The sequence below is a fragment of the Coregonus clupeaformis genome, chromosome 12, assembly GCF_020615455.1.
Source record: "Coregonus clupeaformis isolate EN_2021a chromosome 12, ASM2061545v1, whole genome shotgun sequence".
NCBI lineage: Eukaryota > Metazoa > Chordata > Actinopteri > Salmoniformes > Salmonidae > Coregonus > Coregonus clupeaformis.
In genome coordinates this window covers 10,606,938-10,632,243 of record NC_059203.1, presented here as the reverse complement: position 1 = coordinate 10,632,243, position 25,306 = coordinate 10,606,938, and the positions used below count along the sequence as shown (strand labels likewise).

Sequence of the window (25,306 nt, the reverse complement as noted above, 5' to 3'; positions counted from 1 at the left end):
ATTTCTGCAGCATTGAAGGTCCCCAAGTGGCCTCCATCATTCTTAAATGGAAGAAATTTGGAACCACCAAGACTCTTCCTAGAGCTGGCCGCCCGGCCAAACTGAGCAATCGGAGGAGGAGGGCCTTGGTCAGGGAGGTGACCAAGAACCCGATGGTCACTCTGACAGAGCTCCAGAGTTCCTCTGTGGAGATGGGAGAACCTTCCAGAAGGACAACCATCTCTGCAGCACTCCACCAATCAGGCCTTTATGGTATAGTGGCCAGACAGAAGCCACTCCTCAGTAAAAGGCACATGACAGCCTGCTTGGAGTTTGCCAAAAGGCACCTAAAGGACTCTCAGACCATGAGAAACAAGATTCTCTGGTCTGATGAAACCAAGATTGAACTCTTTGGCCTGAATGCCAAGCGTCACGTCTGGAGGAAACCTGGCACCATTGCTACGGTGAAGCATCGTGGTGGCAGCATGTTGTGGGGATGTTTTTCAGAGGCAGGGACTGGGAGCCTAGTCAGGATTGAGGGAAAGATGAACGGAGCAAAGTACAGAGAGATCCTTGATGAAAACCTGCTTCAGAGCGCTCAGGACCTCAGACTGGGGCGAAGGTTCACCTTCCAACAGGACAACGACCCTAAGCACACAGCCAAGACAACGCAGGAGTGGCTTCGGGACAAGTCTCTGAATGTCCTTGAGTGGCCCAGCAAGAGCCCGGACTTGAACCCGATCAAACATCTCTGGAGAGACCTGAAAATAGCTGTGCAGCGACGCTCCCCATCCAACCTGACAGAGCTTGAGAGGATCTGCAGAGAATAATTGGAGAAACTCCCCAAATACAGGTGTGCCAAGCTTGTAGCGACATACCCAAGACTTTAGGCTGTGAACACTGCCAAAGGTGCTTCAACAAAGTACTGAGTAAGGTGTCTGAATACTTATGTAAATGTGATTTCCGGTTGTTGTTTTTTATAAATGTGCAAATTTGTCTAAAAACATGTTTTTGCTTTGTCATTATGGGGTATTGTGTGTAGCTTGAGGGGATGTTTTTTTATTTTTATTTTTTTAAATCAATTTTAAAATAAGGCTGTAACGTTACAAAATGTGGAAAAGGTCAAGGGGTCTGAATACTTTCCGAATGCACTGTATATGAATGCAGCTGCCACTTCATTAAAGCCGTTAGAATAGTCGTTAGAATAGTCCCCTGTAGCTCAGTTGGTAGAGCATGGCGCTTGCAATGCCAGGGTTGTGGGTTTGTTTCCCACGGGGGGCCAGTATGAAAATGTATGCACTCACTAACTGTAAGACGCTCTGGATAAGAGCGTCTGCAAAATGTAAATGTAAAAATGTTAGATGCAGTTTATCATAGCGCACTGCCTTTTGTTATGGGCGACAGTTTTAGTAGTCATCACTGTATTCTCTACCAGAATGATGGTTGGCCCTCTTCGATGTCACATAGGTTGATACATTGCTATGTTTTCATTTGTAAAGCCCTTTAACAAAAAGTCCCACTGTACTTAACATTATTACTAAACTTTAGACATACAAGTTACCACACCCGGTCTTAGGGATGGCTAACACCTGAAATTAATTTGGTCTCTACTGAGCTGGGTAAATCAGGTTCTTGCACCTTATTTGTGGAACAATCTTCAAAATGTTCTTAAATTTGATGTTCTGGTCCCTCTAGGGCAACTCAGAATGCTGCTTGAGGACCTTATTACTGATGAATGGGTTAGTTTTTTTATGTCCATGTTATTGTTTCTGCTTGCATTTTGTATTTATATATTGATGTATGTATTTTCTGTAATTTATGTCATTCAGGGCTCATCTGTAAAAGAGACCTTGGTCTCAGTATGACTCCCTGATAAAATAAAGGTTAAATAAATATAAATAAAATCTGGCTAGTTACAAAAAGGGCTTTGTACAAGAATAGCAGCATTAGCGCAGCTAGCTTGTTAGTTAACATTGGCTGGCTACTAGTGATGGGTCGTTTGCGAACGAACGGCTCGTTTTGGTGAACGTTGGTAATCTAATCGAATCGGTGAAAGAGCCATTCATTTGCCTCCCTCATTTGCATACTGCTACCAAAGACAATACAGTATGAAGATAGGCAGAAACTGCTTCTCCAATAGAATTCCCAGATAACGCTGGTAGGCGATGTCATTGCGACGTTGGCTAGCTAAACTCATGAGCAGTAACACTTCTCGCGCCGAACTTCTCCTGTGCACTCCGTCAAATCAAAGGCACTCCGATATAAAGTTGTTTTTGATTAAAATAAAAACGTGTCAGTTTGTCACTCACGAGGTTTTAGTAATAACATATTCAACTACTTAAGACATTGGCTCGAATCTAGGTTAGATTTCTAGAAAATTAACAACTAAGGACCTATTTTTCACTTCTCATTGACTCCGCAAACCCCGGCCTGGTCTGTTTTGCAAGCCTTCCAGGAATTTTCGAGATGCAACTCTGGGTTTAGGAACTCTGTGCTGCTACTACTTTTTGAGCTTCAAACAACAATTATTTGCTAATAAGTTACAAAATAATTATCTGAATATGGTAAATCCTCACTGCAGAAACAATAAATAGTGGGGAGAGCACCTCACTCTGGTCTATGCTAGTTTTTGCAGTGAGTAATTCTTTTTAAATCCTTTTTTTGCAGGCGATCTAATATTTTGGCCAGGAAACATTTTATTTGAAGGTGCATATCACAAGCTGACATAATGGTAGACTACTTTTTGGGCTTTACATTAGAGATCTGGATTTTTTCATGTTTCTAGGTCGATTTTGAATGAGGGCGCCAAATGATGCGGCTCTTTTACGTGAACAAAGCCAAATGATGCGGCCATAGATTTGGCTCGCGAAAAGACTCAGAACAAAGATATTTATAACTAACCCAAGATAGACCACATCCTGTCGTTTCCAATGGGAACAAATCAGTCATAGTGGGCAGAACAAGCAAGGAGGTGGGCAGAGCCAAGCACGAGCTAACGAGATCCTATTGGCGCGTTGTAGCACATATTTGCATATTTCCTTTATGTGTGTAGTATCTCAATTCGCCCTTGCACGCCTTCTAAACAACGCCATTTTTTTAAACTTTGGCAAAGGGTCAAATCTACAAAACTTAGTCCACTGTTCGTAACAGATTTTAGTTTTGGGAACAGAACTGTATTGAGTTCAAATGTTTAATCGATGACAAAGTTAGCATAATGTTGGCCAAAATCCAACTAGCTTAATTTTCTCCCACTGCCGGACACTGGGCGTCCTCTCATTACCATATTTGGTAATGAGTGGAACCGCCAACCGGATGCTTCACACTTACACATCCGGTGACATATCTGGCTCATTGTTGTATCTGTGCTCAGAATGCCCATCCTACTGGCTACTACTAGCGTCACACCGAGGGACATTCTTAAGAAAGTCACGCTATTGCCACCTTCTGGTTTGGAGTATTTTATCAAGGCTTACGGACGGTGACCTGCCGTCTGTTCAGTGCTAAATATTATCGGCCGGCAAACGTTCGATAATCGTACCGGTGTGTCCGAGCCTTTAGCTGATACGTAAAATACCTATCCAGGCGTTGTAAGATCTGGCAGGCGTCAGCAACGTCTGGGAAGAGGAACGCGCCCAAAATCTGCGCAGGACGACTGCACTAATTTTGGAACGCGCCCATAACCTTACCACGTTGCTACGTGTACGTTCAAGGGGGAGGGGCACGTAAACAGAATTCTAAACAAAGGAGAGCGAAGCAATTTGTATTTCAACATCTTTATAGAGAGTCGAAAGGTAAGAATATTAACAATTCTTAATGATTAGTTCGTGCAAAATGTGTTTGACAATAGAGCTATGGCAAAATGCATGCACCGTTTTCTCCTTTGCCAATGCAATTTCGATGCATTTAGCATCAGCTCTGTGCAGCGCCATTACTGTGTAGGGTAAATTGACAAAATGGCCATATTATTACTGAGGACGTGCATCTTCCTCGATATGATTTTTTGCAAACTTTTTCCATTCCTCCCACCATTCCAAAACTTCCATAGAATATTGCACACTCCTTGTGGTTTTATCGATGTTGGTCGACAATGCACTTTTGCGAAGGGCAGTAACTTGCATTTGATGAGTGCACAGGCCATGATTGACTTTGCCTCGCACATGGATAGCAGAAGCAGTGGGTTACTTTTACGACTGCATGATGTTACCATTGGGTTTTGCAAAGTTGCTTTGTATCACAACTTAATTGTGATTTTAATAATACAGTTAGTAACTTATCTGGCTGTGCTAAGGAAATGTTTTAATTCATCCTCTGTATCTCTATGGTCACCAGTTTGTAGTCATGCCTATACGTCGTGCATCTAGGACACCACCCCAGGAAATGGCCCCCTCGGCCGCATTAGAGGGAGGTGAGTTGAAGACCCTCCACAGGAACGCTATGGTGTTCATATCAATGATTTGTATAAACCCTGGATTGCTGGTGCTATGTATTGGAATTTTAGAGATTTGAAGTAACCGGCCATATTGGGACTCCCCAGTAGTGGATACAGTAAAATTAGTCTCTAGAAAATTATACTTTATATATTTTTTTATGTTTAGCTCACATACATACTTTAAAATGGTATTATGTGAGCTAAACATATACAGTGGGGAGAACAAGTATTTGATACACTGCCGATTTTGCAGGTTTTCCTACTTACAAAGCATGTAGAGGTCTGTAATTTTTATCATAGGAACACTTCAACGGTGAGAGACGGAATCTAAAACAAAAATCCAGAAAATCACATTGTATGATTTTTAAGTAATTAATTTGCATTTTATTGCATGACATAACTATTTGATACATCAGAAAAGCAGAACTTAATATTTGGTACAGAAACCTTTGTTTGCAATTACAGAGATCATACGTTTCCTGTAGGTCTTGACCAGGTTTGCACACACTGCAGCAGGGATTTTGGCCCACTCCTCCATACAGACCTTCTCCAGATCCTTCAGGTTTCGGGGCTGTCGCTGGGCAATACGGACTTTCAGCTCCCTCCAAAGATGTTCTATTGGGTTCAGGTCTGGTGCTTCTTACGGAGCCACTCCTTAGTTGCCCTGGCTGTGTGTTTCGGGTCATTGTCATGCTGGAAGAACCAGCCACGACCCATCTTCAATGCTCTTACTGAGGGAAGGAGGTTGTTGGCCAAGATCTCGCGATACATGGCCCCATCCATCCTCCCCTCAATACGGTGCAGTCGTCCTGTCCCCTTTGCAGAAAAGCATCCCCAAAGAATGATGTTTCCACCTCCATGCTTCACGGTTGGGATGGTGTTGTTGGGGTTGTACTCATCCTTCTTCTTCCTCCAAACACGGCGAGTGGAGTTTAGACCAAAAAGCTATATTTTTGTCTCATCAGACCACATGACCTTCTCCCATTCCTCCTCTGGATCATCCAGATGGTCATTGGCAAACTTCAGACGGGCCTGGACATGCGCTGGCTTGAGCAGGGGGACCTTGCGTGCGTTGCAGGATTTTAATCCACAGTAGTGTGTCACTAATGGTTTTCTTTGAGACTGTGGTCCCAGCTCTCTTCAGGTCATTGACCAGGTCCTGCCGTGTAGTTCTGGGCTGATCCCTCACCTTCCTCATGATCATTGATGCCCCACGAGGTGAGATCTTGCATGGAGCCCCAGACCGAGGGTGATTGACCGTCATCTTGAACTTCTTCCATTTTCTAATAATTGCGCCAACAGCTGTTGCCTTCTCACCAAGCTGCTTGCCTATTGTCCTGTAGCCCATCCCAGCCTTGTGCAGGTCTACAATTATATCCCTGATGCCCTTACACAGCTCTCTGGTCTTGGCCATTGTGGAGAGGTATCATACAATGTGATTTTCTGGATTTTTGTTTTAGATTCCGTCTCTCACAGTTGAAGTGTTCCTATGATAAAAATTACAGACCTCTACATGCTTTGTAAGTAGGAAAACCTGCAAAATCGGCAGTGTATCAAATACTTGTTCTCCCCACTGTATATTTTGTATGTTTAGCTCACATAAAGTATGCATTAAGGTGTATGTGAGCTAAACATAAAAAAATATATTACATTACATTTACAAAGTATAATTTTCTAGAAATTAATTTTTAGACTAATTTTACTGTACCCACTACTGGGAAGTGGCAATGTGTCTGTAAAATAATAAATGTGGCAAAAACGAATGTTGACATTAATACATTTATTTCTAAGAGACCACTGCAAATTTGTCTTAAATCAGCATCTCTACATGTATGACAGCCATTCCATTCCAGTGTCTGTTGAATTCCAACAAAGGCACACCTCATTCTACTGAATTAGGTACCTAGGTGTCTGGTTAGACTGTAAACTCTCCTTCCAGACTCACATTAAGCATCTCCAATCCAAAGTTAAATCTAGAATCGGCTTCTTATTTCGCCACAAAGCCTCCTTCATTCATGCTGCTAAACATGCCCTCGTAAAACTGACTATCCTACCGATCCTTGACTTCGGCAATGTCATTTACAAAATAGCTTCCAACACTCTACTCAGCAAATTGGATGTAGTCTATCACAGTGCCATCTGTCCAAAGCCCCATATACTACACACCATTGTGAACTGTACGCTCTCGTTGACTGGCCCTCACTACATATTCGTCACCAAACCCACTGGCTCCAGGTCATCAATAAATCACTGCTAGGCAAAGCAACACCCACCCATAATATGCGCTCCAGCAGGTATATCTCACTGGTCATCCCCAAAGCCAACACCTCCTTTGGTCGCCATTCCTTCCAGTTCTCTGCTGCAAATGACTGGAACGAACTGCAAAAATCAGAGCAGCTTACCGATCACTGCACCTGTACACAGCCCATCTGTAATTAGCCCACCCAACTACCTCATCCCCATATTGTTATTTACATTATTTATTTACCTCATTTGCACCCCAGTATCTCTATTTGCACATCATCTTCTGCACATCTATCACTCCAGTGTTAATACTAAATTATAATTGTAATTATTTTGCACTATGGCCTATTTATTGCCTTACCTCCATAACTTACTACATTTGCACACACTATATAGATTTTCTATTGTGTTATTGACTGAACGTTTTGTTTATTCCATATGTACCTCTGTTTTTTTCCGCACTGCTTTGCTTTATCTTGGCCAGGTCGCAGTTGTAAATGAGAACTTGTTCTCAACTAGCTTACCTGGTTAAATAAAGGTTAAATAAAACAATTAGGTGATCACATTAACCAAATCTTATTTAACGAGGAAAAATATAAAAACCGCTGCTGTGGTCATCACTATCCTCTTGCAATAGGACCAGCTGGATGGCAAAAACAGTGCTAATAGTACCTCAAAAGTAATATTAATCAAACAATAACTATTGACCATGCCAAAAGAGTTGAAAGGGAACATTTTGAGTGAGGGAAAAGAAGGGTTCAATTCTGGCTTTACTGGCAGAGGGATACAGTGAGCGTCAGGTTGCTTCCATCCTTAAAATTTCAAAGACAGCGGTTCATAAAAACAAGGTCAAGCAGCAGACATTGGAGACAACAAAGCTACAGACCGGCAGAGGGCGAAAACGACTCTCTGCTGACCAGGATGACCGCCAACTCATTAGAATGTCACTCAACAACCGTAGGATGACATCAAGTGACCTACAAAAAGAATGGCAAACGGAAGCTGGGGTGAAGTGCACGGCGAGGACGGTTCGAAACAGGCTCCTAGGGGCAGGGCTGAAGTTGTGCAAAGCTAGAAAAAAAGCCCTTCATCAATGAGAAGCAAAGAAGAGCCAGGCTGAGGTTTGCAAAAGTCCATAAGGATTGGACCGTAGAGGACTGGAGTAAGCTCATCTTCTCTGATGAGTCCAATTTTCAGCTTTGCCCAACATCTGGTCGTCTAATGGTTAGACAGAGTCCTGGAGAGGCCTACAAGCCACAGTGTCTCGCACCCACTGTGAAATTTGGACGAGGATCGGTGATGATCTGGGGGTGCTTCAGCAAGGCTGGAATCGGGCAGATTTGTCTTTGAAGGACGCATGAATCAAGCCACATACAAGGTTGTCCTGGAAGAAAACTTGCTTTCTTTTGCTTTGACATTGTTCCCCAACTCTGAGGATTGGTTTTTCCAGCAGGACAATGCGCCATGCAACACAGCCAGGTCAATCAAGGTGTGGTTGGAGGACCACCAGATCAATACCCTGTCATGGCCAGCCCAATCTCCAGACCTGAACCCCATTAAAAACTTCTGGAATGTGATCAAGAGGAAGATGGATGGTCACAAGCCATCAAACAAAGCCGAGCTGCTTGAATTTTTGCGCCACGAGTGGCATAAAGTCACCCAACATCAATGTGAAAGACTGGTGGAGAGCATGCCAAGACACATGAAAGCTGTGATTGAAAATCAGGGTTATTCCATCAAATTGATTTCTGAACTCTTCCTAAGTTAAAACATTACTATTGTGTTGTTTAAAAATGAACATTAACTTATTTTCTTTGCACTGCTCTTTTTTGTTATTTTGACAAGTTGTCATTTTCTGCAAATAAATGCTCTAAATGACTATTTTTATTTGGAATTTTGGAGAACTGTTGTCAGTAGTTTATAGAATAAAACAAATATGCTATTTTTACCCAAACACATACCTATAAATAGTAAAACCAGAGAAACTGATGATTTTGCAGTGGTCTCTTAATTGTTTCCGCAGATGTACATCTCACTCTCTCACAAACACAGGTTCATATGTACCCAGCATTGACAGGCTGAGTGAATACAGTAACCACTTGGTAGGACTTGATTCGTGCCCACTATGGAGTCCCATTTGTCAGTGTCACTTACAGTGGGGGGAAAAAAGTATTTAGTCAGCCACCAATTGTGCAAGTTCTCCTACTTAAAAAGATGAGAGAGGCCTGTAATTTTCATCATAGGTACACGTCAACTATGACAGACAAAATGAGAAGAAAAAAATCCAGAAAATCACATTGTAGGATTTTTAATGAATTTATTTGCAAATTATGGTGGAAAATAAGTATTTGGTCAATAACAAAAGTTTCTCAACACTTTGTTATATACCCTTTGTTGGCAATGACACAGGTCAAACGTTTTCTGTAAGTCTTCACAAGGTTTTCACACACTGTTGCTGGTATTTTGGCCCATTCCTCCATGCAGATCTCCTCTAGAGCAGTGATGTTTTGGGGCTGTCGCTGGGCAACACGGACTTTCAACTCCCCTCCAAATATTTTCTATGGGGTTGAGATCTGGAGACTGGCTAGGCCACTCCAGGACCTTGAAATGCTTCTTACGAAGCCACTCCTTCGTTGCCCGGGCGGTGTGTTTGGGATCATTGTCATGCTGAAAGACCCAGCCACGTTTCATCTTCAATGCCCTTGCTGATGGAAGGAGGTTTTCACTCAAAATCTCACGATACATGGCCCCATTCATTCTTTCCTTTACACGGATCAGTCGTCCTGGTCCCGTTGCAGAAAAACAGCCCCAAAGCATGATGTTTCCACCCCCATGCTTCACAGTAGGTATGGTGTTCTTTGGATGCAACTCGGCATTCTTTGTCCTCCAAACATGACGAGTTGAGTTTTTACCAAAAAGTTATATTTTGGTTTCATCTGACCATATGACATTCTCCCAATCCTCTTCTGGATCATCCAAATGCACTCTAGCAAACTTCAGACGGGCCTGGACATGTACTGGCTTAAGCAGTGGGACACGTCTGGCACTGCAGGATTTGAGTCCCTGGCGGCGTAGTGTGTTACTGATGGTAGGCTTTGTTACTTTGGTCCCAGCTCTCTGCAGGTCATTCACTAGGTCCCCCCGTGTGGTTCTGGGATTTTTGCTCACTGTTCTTGTGATCATTTTGACCCCACGGGGTGAGATCTTGCGTGGAGCCCCAGATCGAGGGAGATTATCAGTGGTCTTGTATGACTTCCATTTCCTAATAATTGCTCCCACAGTTGATTTCGTCAAACCAAGCTGCTTACCTATTGCAGATTCAGTCTTCCCAGCCTGGTGCAGGTCTACAATTTTGTTTCTGGTGTCCTTTGACAGCTCTTTGGTCTTGGCCATAGTGGAGTTTGGAGTGTGACTGTTTGAGGTTGTGGACAGGTGTCTTTTATACTGATAACAAGTTCAAACAGGTGCCATTAATACAGGTAACGAGTGGAGGACAGAGGAGCCTCTTAAAGAAGAAGTTACAGGTCTGTGAGAGCCAGAAATCTTGCTTGTTTGTAGGTGACCAAATACTTATTTTCCACCATAATTTGCAAATAAATTCATAAAAAATCCTACAATGTGATTTTCTGGAATTTATTTTCTCAATTTGTCTGTCATAGTTGACGTGTACCTATGATGAAAATTACAGGCCTCATCTTTTTAAGTGGGAGAACTTGCACAATTGGTGGCTGACTAAATACTTTTTTCCCCACTGTATTTAAATTTTTTCATTTTAGTAATTTAGCAGACGCTCTTATCCAGAGCGACTTACAGGAGCAATTAGGGTTAAGTGCCTTGCTCAAGGGCACATCGACAGATTTTTCACCTAGTCGGCTCAGGGATTAGAACCAGCGACCTTTCGGTTACTGGCACAACACTCTTAACCACTAAGAATCCTTTCATATTAGTGGTTATTTTAAGAGTGGAATTGGACTTCCCAAATATTTGACATTGTTCTGAGTTGTTGTTGTTGAGTGGTATGTGAATAAAGCTTGACATCTATTTGCTGAATTAACGTATTCACCCTTGTCGTTCCCCTCTCACCCCCCCGCCCCCCACACATCTCTCTCCAGAGCCTGATGCCAGTTCTGAGGAGTCTGCCTCTGTTGAGGAGGAGCAGGAGATAGAACCTGCTGCCCTAGTAGCCAAGGAGGGAGAGGGCACCGGTGAAGGAGAGCCAAAAGAGAATGGTGAGAGAGATGATAAATCCATTGGAGAGAAGACTGCTGAGGGGGAAACGTCTGAGAAGAAAGAGTGAGTTGCTTATGCTCATACCGTGCGGATGTTGCTTTCATATCTGTGTAGATTAATGTTTAATTACTCATTGTCTTGCTCTCTGTTTTGTTGGTTGGTTGCAGAGAGAAGGATGGAGTGAAAGACAAAGTCAAGAAGCCAGTGAAAAAGGCTATTCCCGCTTGGGCCACCATGTCTGCCAGCAAACGTGCAACGCTCACAAATAAGAGCACCTCCACCATGCAGCCGCCTAAGATGGACGACATCCTCATCGAGGCTATTGAGGTCTGAACATAACAACACACTTAACCTTTGTATTACGTAGTTATTCTTTATTCCCCATGAATGCAGCACAACTGTCATATTTCCTCTCTGCAGTCCTGCAAGGAGAAGACTGGGGCCTCAGCCCATTCTGTCATGAAGTACATTGTGAAGAAATACCCTAACCTGGAGAAGAGGAAATTCCTCCTCAAGAAGGCTCTCAAGAGGCAGCTGGAGAAGGGCACCATCAAACAGGTGAGGAGTCCTGACCAAAGTTGACCATGTATTAACATTAATTGCAAATGGTAGGCGGCAGTCTTAGTGTTTTTCGATCTGTGGGTGACTTGTTGTGGTGCCCTTTTATCCTGTGTGTCTGATGTTTTATCTACCTGCATACTGCTGTTGCTTTACCTTTTTTATTCACTCTCACAGCTGAAGGGTAAAGGCCTTTCTGGAAGCTTTACCATTGGGAAGCAGCCCCCTAATAAACCAACATCTAAAGGGGTAGGTAATTTTCAGTCACCTATCTGCAAACTTAAACACTAACAATTACAATTGACCATTATGTGATTGTTCCATTGGCTTTAAGCAGACAGAATTTGAAGAATTTAGCAGACACTTATCTAAAGTCATGCTTGCGTACATTTTTCGTATGGGTGGTCCCAGGAACTGAACCCACTCTCCTGGCGTTGCCAGCGCCATGCTCTACCAACTGAGCTACAGAGCACCACTGTGTTTGACAGTGATTCTGATTGTGATGGTTTGGTGCTAGAAGCCGATCGCCGTGGCACCTGGGTTGAAGGCAGAGACCCTTGGGGATGCTCTGCCCTTGATCATCACACGACTATGTGAGCCCAAAGAGGCGTCTTATATCCTGATCAAGAAATATGTGGAGCAGCACTTCCCTCAACTCAACGTGGAGCATAGGTAAATACCTTTTTATTATTATATTGGGGTGGGTGCAGTGGCGGGGTCTGTTATTCTCTGTTTGGAGTATGTAAACGCATGCTAACTTACAGTATTACCTGACATAGCAATGTAACCCTCTGCACAACCCAAATCTACATCATGTTTAATGCAGTCTGAAAAGAAGGAACCCACTACCTTTGAACTCTGGGATGTCCATTAGTGGTGTGTCTTGGTGGGGATTAAAATAGAATTTCCAATGCAATCACTATTTAATTCCTAGGCCAGATATCCTAAAGAGTGGCCTGGTGAGAGCTGTGGACAAGGGTCACCTGGAGCAGATCACTGGAAAAGGTGCCTCTGGAACATTTCAGGTTAGTCTTATACTAAAGGAATGCACAATTCAGTGTACTTCATAAAGGCTTTTGGAGTCTATGATTTTGGATCTCTGTATGAGGCGTTTATCTCAGCCCCTCTCTTACTCTCACAGCTGAAGCGGGAAGGGGGCAAGTTCCTGCTTAAAGGCGGGCCCCTGGAGGACGCTATCATGACAGCCATTGTGGCCATGAACGAACCCAAGACTTGCAGTACCACCACACTCCGCAAATTCCTGTTAGAGACTAACCAGGACAGCATGGAGTACCGCGTGGGTAAGACCTGCTCCCTGACTCTCCTAATAGAAACACTGCTTTGGCAAGATGTGAATACCTACCTGCAACTGCAGGAGCTCTCTCATTAGCTAGGTTAAATCAGAGATGTAAAGATGCTTTATTGACCCTGGGCACTTCTCTTCCCTCAGTGAACAACCTGAAGAGAACCTTGCAGAAGTGCAAAATTATGGGCTGGGTGGATCAGATCACTGGAAATGGGCTAAACGGAACTTACCAGCTCTGCTACCCTTACTACCCCAGGTAGAACATTACTATAGGAAGATTACTATGTGACGTATATTGCTGCCCTCTGTACATCATTGCATTGCATGTGCTATACCAGGAACAGTATTTTCTGAAGTTCACTCACCTGGAACAGAAAGGTTAGAGATCGGATTGTCTCTTCTTATTCCACAGCCCAGCCATTCTGTTCCCTGAAAAACAGAAAGCGAAAGACCAGAAAGTGTCAGAGAAGGACAAACGCAGAAAGAGAGTTGACTTGTCTGATGAGGACTCTGATGAAGAGGACTCGTCCGAGGAAGAGGACTCAGATGATGAACCCCCTCCTAAGAGGTGAGTCCAAGGTCAAGTGGTTGAAATCCAATGAGGATGTTTTTGATTCATATTGTCATACATAGTTAGTTTCAAATGGTTCACTGCTAACAGTTTATTTGTTTAATACGATCCTTAGGAAAGCTGTGAAGAGGCCACCACCTAAAGCGCGTCGCCCTCCCCCCAGCAAGAAGTCACGGCCGGCAAGTCAGTTAAGGGCTAAGGGCAAAAAAAGAGCTGCCCCAGCTAAGAGATCTGCGCCCCCAGCTAAGAAACCAGCACCGCCAGCCAAGAAGTCAGCTCCGTCAGCAAAGAAACCTGCAGCAGCCAGTAAAGCTGCAGCTTCAAAGAAGGCACCCACACCAGTCAAGAAAGCTGCACCTGCGAGCAAGCCCAAAACGCCCATCGTCAAAAAGCTGACGAGCAGGGCATCGAAGCGGCCAGCGCCCAAAAAGTCACCTCCTGCAAAGAAGGCAGCAGCCAATTCTGCAGTGAAGGCCAAGCCTGCAGCCCGCAAGTCCCTGAGGGGGAGGAAGTGAGTTTACTATTGCCCAGCAGCGGAAGTTTAACTGTAGCTCTGAAGACAGCGGTGCTCTGCCTCTATCCATGCTCTCTTTCGCAGCATTGTTTTCCTCCAGTTTGGGGCTGTAGAATTCTTCTCTGTAGGATTGGGATGTGGCAGTTATTAGTTCATGTCAATTTACTGTACTTGGGAACTGTTCAATTTCTGTGAACCCAACTTAATCGCCATTGTGTAGAATGGCCTCTTAAAAGATGTAAAACTGCCTAGGTAAAGAATTGTGAAATTTCCATCACTACTTTTATTTCCCTCACGCACTTCATTTTGATAATGTATTTTTGCATTTCCTCCCAGTCCACTCTGCCATGTTTTACCTGGACACATTCCTTTTATCAAATCATTTGTTAAGCGTTTTGGAAACTTTCTCCCTCTACAACATTTTTGATTTTTCAACATTTAATCTGGAGTAATCTTAAAGGATATAGAGATTTATGCTATTAAGTGAATTTGAGAGCATAATGACAGCCAACTTTCATGTAATGAATTCTTGTTTATTACGAAATCTGTTATTTAAATGAATGTTTGAGTGAAACAAATCAGTTGATGGGCAAAATACTTAATTTGATTGGAGACTAACTGATCAGGAAGCACTGTTTGTCATCATGATCTTCAGTACTACTGCATAGTATTAGGGGATTTATTTTAGTGTGTAAACAAACAAGCTAATCAAAGTGAATTCAAAGTGAACATATACAAAATCTTCTACATTCTGTGTAATAGTGAAAGATTGTGAATAACACACTTTGTTTTGAAGGAGCCTAGCTCATACATACCCTGCATGCGTGTACTCTTTATGTTATGCTTTTTCCCAAGTCATCATTAAAATGGCTATATTTGTACTTCCTTCATTCTGTCATGGTCTCAATGGGAGGCAGGCACCAAATAGTGTCTGCTGTTGGAGCTAAAGTATACATTTTAAAGACCACAATACAAATCCATAGATGTCAATTTGGTTCACTGATGAATGAAGTGCGGGATAGTTTGAGTAGTGGGTTATTAAAATAGACCATAACGTTTCAATGTATTAGGCCTATGGCCATACAACTTATAAATAATAATTTGGTGAATTAAGTGGTTCCTCACATTCAGAGATGCATAATAATATAATATGGCAATTAGCAGACGCTTTTATCCAAAGCGACTTACAGGCATGCGTGCATACATTTTTGTGTATGGGTGGTCCCGGGGATCGAACCCACTACCCTGGCGTTACAAGCGCCGTGCTCTACCAGCTGAGCTACAGAGGACCACATAACATATTTACATATGCAAATAATGAGCATGTTGATGAACAAGAGGGAAATGATGAAATGAGCATACATTTATATTAAGGATGGATGGGGTGCTGCAAGTCAGTGCAGGGGTGTATTAATCATTAGTCCAAACAGTTAAAACGAGTTTATTTTTGACAAATTCAGGTAGGTCCCTCCGTTTCGTTCCGTTTAAAAAAATGTTTTGCAACAGAAGCGGCGTAATGAATAAGTCCTAGATCTAGACCTATACCTATATTGCGCAATGAGTGTAGGCCTACTTGAGGAAAGAATAGTCAACATGGTCACGGACATGCTAGAGAAAGATCAGGTATTTTCTTTAAGGAAAATGTGGATGGACCATCAATATGGGCTAAAGAAATGCATGAGTATGGGCTGATTTATATCGCCGCATCGTGCGTAAAAACGTTTTTTCATCTGAAATCTGTCTCTAAAGGAATGCGCGTCTCGTTGGGCGTCAGCTTGATGGTGAGGTAACATGGACTGGGAGGGGAAATCAGAGTTTGGAACTGTGGCACGGGGTCCGGAGTACAAGAGTGCGGAGGTGAAAAGAGCCTTGTTGTGGCCCTAAAGTAAGAGATTTTATTAGCATTGATTTATTGACATGTTTACTTTGCCGAAGGTGTACCTGCGTTTAACTTAATCCTTGCGTAAATGTTTGAGCTTGCCGCTCATACAACAGACTAATGGGTGATACTCGCATGCTCAGACTGCTGTAGACGATGGAATTAATTTCTACATCTGGTGAAATCCACACCAGTAATAGTGATTTGTATGCTACTGACAATGTGTGTGTGTGTGTAATGAATTAGAAGATTCAAACGAAACATTCGCAACAACCTATTAAATTGCAGGTGCGCATAGCATTTTCGGAATGGACAAGGGGCAGATAATGATCTGACAGTCTCGATTTTTGGAAATTGCTCAAGAATTCCTATCTACCACCATACCAGTGGTGGAAAAATTACCCAATTGTCATACTTCAGTAATACACGTTGAGTTAAAGTCTAAAAGGGTTTGGATTTAAATATACTTAAGTATCAAAGTAAATGTAATTGCTTAAATATACTAAAGTATCGAAAATATAAATAATTTCAAATTCCTTATATTAAGCAAACCAGACTGCACAATTGTCTTGTTTTTTTAATTTATGGGTAGCCAAGGGCACACTCCAACACTCAGACATCATTTGGTTTTAGTGACTGCCAGATCAGAGGCAGTAGGGACGACCAGGGATGTTCTCTTGATAAGTGCATGAATTGGACGATTTTCCAATAGGGTCCAGCTGCGATGTCATCCCTCAGGGTGTCTATGCTTCCGCCTACTGATATGTCATCTCTCAGTGCAGTGCATCGCTTAGGAAAAGTGGGGGTGTCGAAAGGAACCATATAAGGAGAAGTGGGGGTTTCGAAAGGAACCATATAAGGAGAAGTGGGGATTTTTAAAGGAACCATATAAGGAGAAGTGTGGCTTCAAAGGAGTCTTTTAACACTAGAAGCGCTGGAATTCCATTACTACTAGAACCGCCATGACTTGATATTACAATTATTATTATTTCAAATATTCAACATTAAATAATACATTGCACAATTAATGCATGTTTTATAAGTTAAGGTATCTAACGTTAGCTAGCGTTTACATTTACGAAAAACGTAATGTTACATACATGGCTACCAGTAGGTAACGTTCAAAGACCTGCTCACAATGAGTGAATATACTTTTTTTTTTTTGCATAACTGAAATTCCTTACTGTTGTCTCAACAGACCATGACTGATGTCTTGAGTGGCACCTTTCGAAACCCCCACTTCTCCTTATATGGTTCCTTTCGAAACGTCCACTCCTTTCGAAACCCCCACTTTTCCTGAGAGATGACATATCAGTAGGTGGCAGCATACAGACCCTGAGGGATGACTGCTCTGAGAGATGATGTTGCAGCTGGACCCCTCCAATTTTCCCCGCCTGCTAAGCATTCAAAATGTAACGAGTACTTTTGGGTGTGAGGACAAAATGTATGGAGTAAAATGTACTGTATATGTAGTGAAGTAAAAGTACTTAAGTAGTACTTTAAAGTATTTTTACTTAAGTACTTTACACCATTGCACCAAACATATATGTTTATTAATTAAAATGAAAAGGTTTGAGTTGTTCACAGCTCCTTTTATCACTACTACCTGGCTACAAAAGCATTTTATTCCCATGGGGAAAATAACACTACCAAACAGTGCATATGACGCATCATTCACATGTGTAATGTTGATGCTGCTGGGTGCTGTAATGCTCTCTGCTATATTCTGATCCTGCAGAACTCAGGGGAACTCCTCCAGAAACAGCAGGATAAAGAAGTAGGCCAATTTAGGAGTGAGAAGGATGGGTGAGACACCGGTCAGGGATGATGGCACAGTTACAAGGTCAGCTGAGGTAAGCTATATCCACTGACAGAGCAAAACACATCTTTCTCCCCATATAGAATTTGGTTACTACACTGAACAAAACTATAAACACAACATATAAAGTGTTGGTCCCATGTTTTATGAGCTGAAATATAATATCCCAGAAATGTTCCATACACACAAAATGCACATTAGTTTACATTTACATTTTACATTTTAGTCATTTAGCAGACGCTCTTATCCAGAGCGACTTACAGTTAGTGAGTGCATACATTTTTCATACATTTCATACATCCCTGTTAGTGAGCATTTATCCTTTGCAAAAATAATTCATCCACCTGACAGGAAGCTGATTATACAGCATGATCATTACACAGGTGCACCTTGTGCTGGGGACAATAAAAGGCCACTCTAAAATGTGCAGTTTTGTCACATAACACAATGCCACAGATGTCTCAAGTTTTGAGGGAGCATGCAATTGGCATACTGACTGCAGGAATGTCCACCAGAGCTGTTGCCAGATAATTTAATGTTCATTTCTGTACCATAAGCCACCTCCAACATCGTTTTAGAGAATTTGGCAGTACGTCCAACCAGCCTCACAACAGCAGCCCACGTGTATGGTGTTGTGTGGGCGAGCGTTTTGCTGAAGTCAACATTGTGAACAGAGTGGTATGGGCAGGCATAAGCTACGGACAACGAACACAATTGCATTTAATCGATGGCAATTTGAATGCACAGAGATACCGTGATGAGATCCTGAGGCCCATTGTCGTGCCATTCATCCGCTGCCATCACCTCATGTTTCAGCATGATAATGCACTGCCACATGTCGCATGGATCTGTACACAATTCCTGGAAGCTGAAAATGTCCCAGTTCTTCCATGGCCTGCATACTCACCAGACATGTCACCCATTGAGCATATTTGGGATGCTCTGGATCGACGTGTATGACAGCCTGTTCCAGTTCCCGGCAATATCCAGCAACTTCTCACAGCCATTGAAGAGGAGTGGGACAACATTACACAATTAACTGCCTGATCAAGTATATGCGAAGGAGATGTCACACCATATACAGTGGGGGAAAAAAGTATTTAGTCAGCCACCAATTGTGCAAGTTCTCCCACTTAAAAAGATGAGAGAGGCCTGTAATTTTCATCATAGGTACATGTCAACTATGACAGACAAATTGAGGAAAAAAAATACAGAAAATCATATTGTAGGATTTTTAATGAATTTATTTGCAAATTATGGTGGAAAATAAGTATTTGGTCACCTACAAACAAGCAAGATTTCTGGCTCTCACAGACCTGTAACTTCTTCTTTAAGAGGCTCCTCTGTCCTCCACTCGTTACCTGTATTAATGGCACCTGTTTGAACTTGTTATCAGTATAAAAGACACCTGTCCACAACCTCAAACAGTCACACTCCAAACTCCACTATGGCCAAGACCAAAGATCTGTCAAAGGACACCAGAAACAAAATTGTAGACCTGCACCAGGCTGGGAAGACTGCATCTGCAATAGGTAAGCAGCTTGGTTTGAAGAAATCAACTGTGGGAGCAATTATTAGGAAATGGAAGACATACAAGACCACTGATAATCTCCCTCGATCTGGGGCTCCACGCAAGATCTCACCCCGTGGGATCAAAATGATCACAAGAACGGTGAGCAAAAATCCCAGAACCACACGGGGGGACCTAGTGAATGACCTGCAGAGAGCTGGGACCAAAGTAAAAAAGCCTACCATCAGTAACACACTACGCCGCCAGGGACTCAAATCCTGCAGTGCCAGACGTGTCCCCCTGCTTAAGCCAGTACATGTCCAGGCCCGTCTGAAGTTTGCTAGAGTGCATTTGGATGATCCAGAAGAGGATTGGGAGAATGTCATATGGTCAGATGAAACCAAAATATAACTTTTTGGTAAAAACTCAACTCGTCGTGTTTGGAGGACAAAGAATGCTGAGTTCATCCAAAGAACACCATACCTACTGTGAAGCATGGGGGTGGAAACATCATGCTTTGGGGCTGTTTTTTCTGCAACGGGACCAGGACGACTGATCCGTGTAAAGGAAAGAATGAATGGGGCCATGTATCGTGAGATTTTGAGTGAAAACCTCCTTCCATCAGCAAGGGCATTGAAGATGAAACGTGGCTGGGTCTTTCAGCATGACAATGATCCCAAACACACCGCCCGGGCAACGAAGGAGTGGCTTCGTAAGAAGCATTTCAAGGTCCTGGAGTGGCCTAGCCAGTCTCCAGATCTCAACCCCATAGAAAATATTTGGAGGGAGTTGAAAGTCCGTGTTGCCCAGCGACAGCCCCAAAACATCACTGCTCTAGAGGAGATCTGCATGGAGGAATGGGCCAAAATACCAGCAACAGTGTGTGAAAACCTTGTGAAGACTTACAGAAAACGTTTGACCTGTGTCATTGCCAACAAAGGGTATATAACAAAGTATTGAGAAACTTTTGTTATTGACCAAATACTTATTTTCCACCATAATATGCAAATCAATTCATTAAAAATCCTACAATGTGATTTTCTGGAATTTCTTTTTTCATTTTGTCTGTCATAGTTGACATGTACCTATGATGAAAATTACAGGCCTCTCTCATCTTTTTAAGTGGGAGAACTTGCACAATTGGTGGCTGACTAAATACTTTTTTCCCCCACTGTACTGACTGGTTTTCTGATCCACGCCCCTACCTTTAAAAAAAAAGTTTAGTTCAGTATATTAGTTTGAAGAAAAAAAAGTGCGTCCTAAAAGGATGAAATCTGAGTGGACTCTACTTCCCTTATAATCTGCACCTTTTAAGGCTTTGTTAATTGGTTATATTACGTGTCTATCTATAATCAACAATTGATAGTATGTGTAACATAGTCTTTCTTGTTTATATAGTATGTTGGCTCTTTTCACGTGGACGACTGCTGTTTGGACGATCAGATGCAGCAGTTGCACACACAGCTCAAGACTCTCAAAGTAGGTGCTGGTAATGAAAGGTTAGAAAGCAGCAGCAGTACATTAAAGCAAGTTTTGACTGTTCACAACTTATTATGGTGGAGATATGGAATTTCTAGACAGCCCAAAGTCAAAGAAGTCAGAAACGAAAAGTGTTGCCTGAGTTGTTGAAATTTCTTTTTCACAGACATGTAAGAAAAGGAGGTCTGTGTCCCTGAAATTTTCCATCAAAGGGGTGAAGGTGTATGATGAAGATGAGACGGTAAGAGTTTAACTTCCCCGTCTTAAAAGTCAACATAATTGTTTTCCTTTTGTGAATTACTTTCCTCTTCCTTGTCTATAGACCCTCCTCATGGCCCATGCTCTACGAAGGGTCTCCCTTTCCACTGCCCGCCCCTCGGACGGCCAGTTCGCCTTTGTTTCCCACAACCCAGGCAGCCCCGATGCCCAGCTATACTGCCACCTTTTCAAGGCTAGGCATACCAGAGCAGTAAGAACCTCCATTGGATCTTTATCTCTCAAGATGATTACAACAAAATCCCTCTGTGTGTCTGTTAAGCTGCAGTTTCTTGTGTCTGATTTGTCTCTCTGTGGGTATGTTGTTTTCTCCCAGGCCCAGTTCCTGAACCTGTTGCTGTGCCGCTGTTTCCAGCTGTCCTACCTGGAGAAGCACCCAGAGGAGGCACAGGATGAGTCTGTCGGCCCACTGCCCAGCCGTGCCCCCTCCCTCCTCAACCAGGGCTTCCCTCTCAGTGTCAGTGCCCTTGTGTCGTTCCGAAGGGCCCCCACTCAGGGCTTACTCCCAGGGGAAAAGGTCAGGACAAACCTGTGTTTGTGTTTTAACTGAATTATGAAAGCATTATTTCACTGTGCCATTTTTATTTTATTTGCTGAGCCCTGTACATTGTGCTGGCCTAGCAGTTGACCAGTTAACACTTTCTATGGGTCTTTATTGTAGGTCTTCCCATTGAAGAACAACAGAACAACTGAGGAACAACTGAGCAGCCAAGAGGAGGTCTTCACCTCCTCTCCTTCCCTGGTGCGCAAGAGAGCCATCCGCAACAAAGTTCTGCGCTCAGGGGCCTATCGCTCCTTCACTTACAGCCCTCACAAACAACGCCACCTCCAGGATCTACTAAACTCTCCACAAGGTGGGCCAAGTGTGCAGAGAGCACTTTCAAGAGTGAAACAGTTCATTAGGTAATGTTGAAATATTTCCCTAGAGGGACCTCTTGGAATGTGATCATCACAAGATGCTAAGGAATCTCTCATCATGTGTGTGAAACAGGAAAGGGGCAGGACAAAATGCCAGTGAGGAGAGCCCGGGCCCCGAGCCTTGCTGAAACAGAAGAAGCTCTGGCTCAAGCAGTGTGGTGTTGGGCTGGCATCACCACGTGAGTTCTCGCTCTTGCATTTACCTCACTCATACTGATGCCAGACCAGTTCCTAGTGTGTTTTATGGTGTGTTCATTTGACAGTGTGTAAAGTACTTAAGTAAAAATACTGTAAAGTACTACTTAAGTAGTTTTTTGGGGTATCTGTGCTTTACTTTACTATTTATATTATTGCCAACTTTTACTTCACTACATTCCTAAAGGAAATAATGTACTTTTTACTCCATACATTTTCCCTGACACCCAAAAGTATGCATTATATTTTGACAGGAAAATGGTCTAATTACCGCACTTATCAAGAGAACATCCATGGTCATCCCTACTGCCTCTGATCTGGCGGACTCACTAAACAGAAATGCTTTGTTTGTAAATTATGTCTGAGTGTTGGAGTGTGCCCCTGGCTATCTGTAAATTTAAAAAATGGGCCTTCTGGTTTGCTTAATTTAAGGTATTTGAAATGATTTATACTTTTACTTTTGATACCTACAGTTGAAGTCGGAAGTTTACATACACCTTAGCCAAATACATTTAAACTCAGTTTTTCACAATTCCTGACATTTAATCCTAGTAAAAATTCCCTGTTTTAGGTCAGTTAGGATCACAACTTTATTTTAAGAATGTGAAATGTCAGAATAATAGTAGAGAATGATTTATTTAAGCTTTTATTTCTTTCATCACATTCCCAGTGGGTCAGGAGTTTACGCACACTCAATTAGTATTTGGTAGCATTGCCTTTAAATTGTTTAACTTGGGTCAAACGTTTCGGGTAGCCTTCCACAAGCTTCCCACAATAAGTTGGGTGAATTTTGGCCCATTCCTCCTGAAAGAGCTGATGTAACTGAGTCAGGTTTGTAGGCCTCCTTGCTCGCACACGCTTTTTCAGTTCTGCCCACACATTTTCTATAGGATTGAGGTCAGGGCTTTGTGATGGCCACTCCAATACCTTGACTTTGTTGTCCTTAAGCCATTTTGCCACAACTTTGGAAGTATGCTTGGGGTCATTGTCCATTTGGAAGACCCATTTGCGACCAAGCTTTAACTTCCTGACTGATGTCTTGAGATGTTGCTTCAATATATCCACATAATTATCCTTCCTCATGATGCCATCTATTTTGTGAAGTGCACCAGTCCCTCCTGCAGCAAAGCACCCCCACAGCATGATGCTGCCACCCCCGTGCTTCACGGTTGGGATGGTGTTCTTCGGCTTGCAAGCCATCCCCTTTTTCCTCCAAACATAACGATGGTCATTATGGCCAAACAGTTCTATTTTTGTTTCATCAGACCAGAGGACATTTCTCCAAGAAGTACGATCTTTGTCCCCATGTGCAGTTGCAAGCCGTAGTCTGGCTTTTTTATGGCGGTTTTGAAGCAGTGGCTTCTTCCTTGCTGAGCGTCCTTTCAGGTTATGTCGATATATGACTTGTTTTACTGTGGATATAGATACTTTTGTACCTGTTTCCTCCAGCATCTTCACAAGGTCCTTTGCTGTTGTTCTGGGATTGATTTGCACTTTTCGCACCAAAGTACATTCATCTCTAGGAGACAGAACGCGTCTCCTTCCTGAGCGGTATGACGGCTGCGTGGTCCCATGGTGTTTATACTTGCGCACTATTGTTTGTACAGATGAACGTGGTACCTTCAGGCATTTGAAAATTGCTCCCAAGGATGAACCAGACTTGTGGAGGTCTACAATTGTTTTTCTGAGGTCTTGGCTGATTTATTTTGATTTTCCCATGATGTCAAGCAAAGAGGCACTGAGTTTGAAGGTAGGCCTTGAAATACATCCACAGGTATACCTCCAATTGACTCAAATGATGTCAATTATCAGAAGCTTCTAAAGCCATGACATAATTTTCCTGAATTTTCCAAGCTGTTTAAAGGCACAGTCAACTTAGTGTATGTAAACTTCTGACCCACTGGAATTGTGATACAGTGAAATATAAGTGAAATAATCTGTCTGTAAACAATTGTTGGAAAAATTACTTGTGTCATGCACAAAATAGATGTCCTAACCAACTTGCCAAAACTATAGTTTGTTAACGAGAAATGTGTGGAGTGGTTGAAAAACGAGTTTTAATGACGCAATTCCATTTACTTTTGAAACGTAAGTATATTTAAAACCAAATACATTTAGACTTTTACGTAAGTAGTATTTTACTGGGTGACTTTCACTTTTACTTGAGTCAATTTTACTCAAGTATGACAATTGAGTACTTTTTCCACCACTGTCGCTTGATGAGAACTCATCTGAACTGTCAGTGGTCTCTAAATCCTTATTATGTGTTGCAGTGACAGCAGCTCCTCCCTGCTTGCAGAGGATGTCCTGGGGTCATACCTGTTATGCCCCAATCCTAAGAGACCTGGCTGTGGCTCTCTCATAATTCGTTTCTCTTCTGGACTGGTCACCCACCTAGTAGACAACACCTCCAATGGGAAATACCTGCTTGAGGTGAGCGGTCTTGTCAATTATTCATATTTGTCTTGCTTTTAAGTGTAATGTCTTTTCCACTAGCAATGTAGTAATTAGTATTTTTATGTTTTTATACTAGAACTGCCACATAGAATTTAGCACCATTGCTGCCTTGATAGACTACTACACAGATATCAAGGGGGAGCTTGACTGTCCGCTGAGTTGTGCCCGTGTGAACCACTGCTATGAGTGGGAGGAGAACGTTGGTAAGGCACTGCCTTTAGCCCTACACCAAGGCCTCAAAAGAAAGAATGCAAAATATACCCAGAGGAAACAATGGGTTTAAAAGCCATTTCTGATCATTGGATTAATCGATGTATCCCATTCTCAAAGAGACACTGACCATATGTTACACTGACATCTTCTTAAATATAGTATCATTTATTCACTTGCATGCTTCACTTTTGTTATTGTTTTCAGATTTCTGATAGAAACACAACTCTAACTATCACATTTACCTCCAGCAGGTGAATTGTGATAAGTAGAGTAACATTTTGGCACAGCCTCTGGGATGTAGGCTTGTTTTAATGTCAAAAAGCTATGTATGTTTGAGTATATTCTTCTGTGTTTTAGCTGCACCTACTTCACCTACGTTTTGAATTATATTATTTTAATACGTTTCAATTATATTATTTTAAAACGTAGGAATATGGTGTGTGTGCTATAGACTATATAGGGACTTTTTTATATAGATTTTGCAGACTAAGGTTTTTTTTGTACATTAAGACTCTGCCTCATGTTAAGCTGTCTTTCTGAATGTGTGTTTTTCACAGCCATCTTTTTAAGGTGTTCTGTGAGAACTAGCAGTATTTCTTCATTTTGATTACAGAGAAATGTACTTGCTGAACACAAGTGTATTGTTGTGTTTTATAATTGTATGCATTCCCATATTGTATACTGTATACATATGCATAAATGAACACATATTTATATGAACTTGATCTA

At 42.3% G+C, this 25,306-nt stretch overlaps 2 protein-coding genes across 5 annotated transcripts; both read left to right on the top strand.

Moving 5' to 3' along the window:
• The first annotated feature begins 3,662 nt into the window (after positions 1–3,662).
• Positions 3,663–14,719, top strand: hp1bp3 (heterochromatin protein 1, binding protein 3). Of its 2 annotated transcripts, none has more exons than XM_041891576.2 (12): positions 3,663–3,770; positions 4,309–4,384; positions 10,765–10,945; positions 11,050–11,209; positions 11,303–11,440; positions 11,618–11,689; positions 11,961–12,112; positions 12,375–12,465; positions 12,582–12,741; positions 12,891–13,002; positions 13,159–13,314; positions 13,433–14,719. In XM_041891576.2, the coding sequence occupies exons 2-12, from the start codon at positions 4,318–4,320 to the stop codon at positions 13,830–13,832; spliced, it is 1,689 nt and encodes a 562-aa protein (XP_041747510.1). In that variant the 5' UTR covers positions 3,663–3,770; positions 4,309–4,317; the 3' UTR covers positions 13,833–14,719. The 2 variants fall into 2 exon arrangements, with proteins under 2 accessions (XP_041747510.1, XP_041747509.1); XM_041891575.2 differs by having other exon boundaries at positions 11,958–12,112.
• A 693-nt stretch (positions 14,720–15,412) lies between these two features.
• Positions 15,413–25,299, top strand: sh2d5 (SH2 domain containing 5). 3 transcript variants are annotated; one of them, XM_041891582.2, is made up of 12 exons: positions 15,413–15,454; positions 15,581–15,716; positions 16,909–17,122; positions 17,449–17,563; positions 20,438–20,518; positions 20,685–20,759; positions 20,841–20,987; positions 21,111–21,311; positions 21,456–21,648; positions 21,786–21,891; positions 24,181–24,340; positions 24,441–25,299. In XM_041891582.2, the coding sequence occupies exons 4-12, from the start codon at positions 17,513–17,515 to the stop codon at positions 24,645–24,647; spliced, it is 1,221 nt and encodes a 406-aa protein (XP_041747516.1). In that variant the 5' UTR covers positions 15,413–15,454; positions 15,581–15,716; positions 16,909–17,122; positions 17,449–17,512; the 3' UTR covers positions 24,648–25,299. The 3 variants fall into 3 exon arrangements, with proteins under 3 accessions (XP_041747516.1, XP_041747515.1, XP_045079635.1); XM_041891581.2 differs by lacking the exon at positions 16,909–17,122 and having other exon boundaries at positions 24,441–25,298; XM_045223700.1 differs by lacking the exon at positions 16,909–17,122 and having other exon boundaries at positions 15,424–15,716; positions 24,441–25,298.
• Positions 25,300–25,306: the final 7 nt, after the last annotated feature.

Excerpts from the sequence above, each read along its gene's own strand:
- hp1bp3 (XM_041891575.2), top strand. The coding sequence starts at position 4,318 with ATGCCTATACGTCGTGCATCTAGGACACCACCCCAGGAAATGGCCCCC. Across the intron at positions 13,003-13,158 it reads TGCTACCCTTACTACCCCAG|CCCAGCCATTCTGTTCCCTG; the intron begins GTAGAACATTAC and ends CTTATTCCACAG. Across the intron at positions 13,315-13,432 it reads GATGAACCCCCTCCTAAGAG|GAAAGCTGTGAAGAGGCCAC; the intron begins GTGAGTCCAAGG and ends TACGATCCTTAG.
- sh2d5 (XM_041891582.2), top strand. The coding sequence starts at position 17,513 with ATGGGTGAGACACCGGTCAGGGATGATGGCACAGTTACAAGGTCAGCT. Across the intron at positions 20,988-21,110 it reads AGGCTAGGCATACCAGAGCA|GCCCAGTTCCTGAACCTGTT; the intron begins GTAAGAACCTCC and ends GTTTTCTCCCAG. Across the intron at positions 21,892-24,180 it reads TGTTGGGCTGGCATCACCAC|TGACAGCAGCTCCTCCCTGC; the intron begins GTGAGTTCTCGC and ends TATGTGTTGCAG.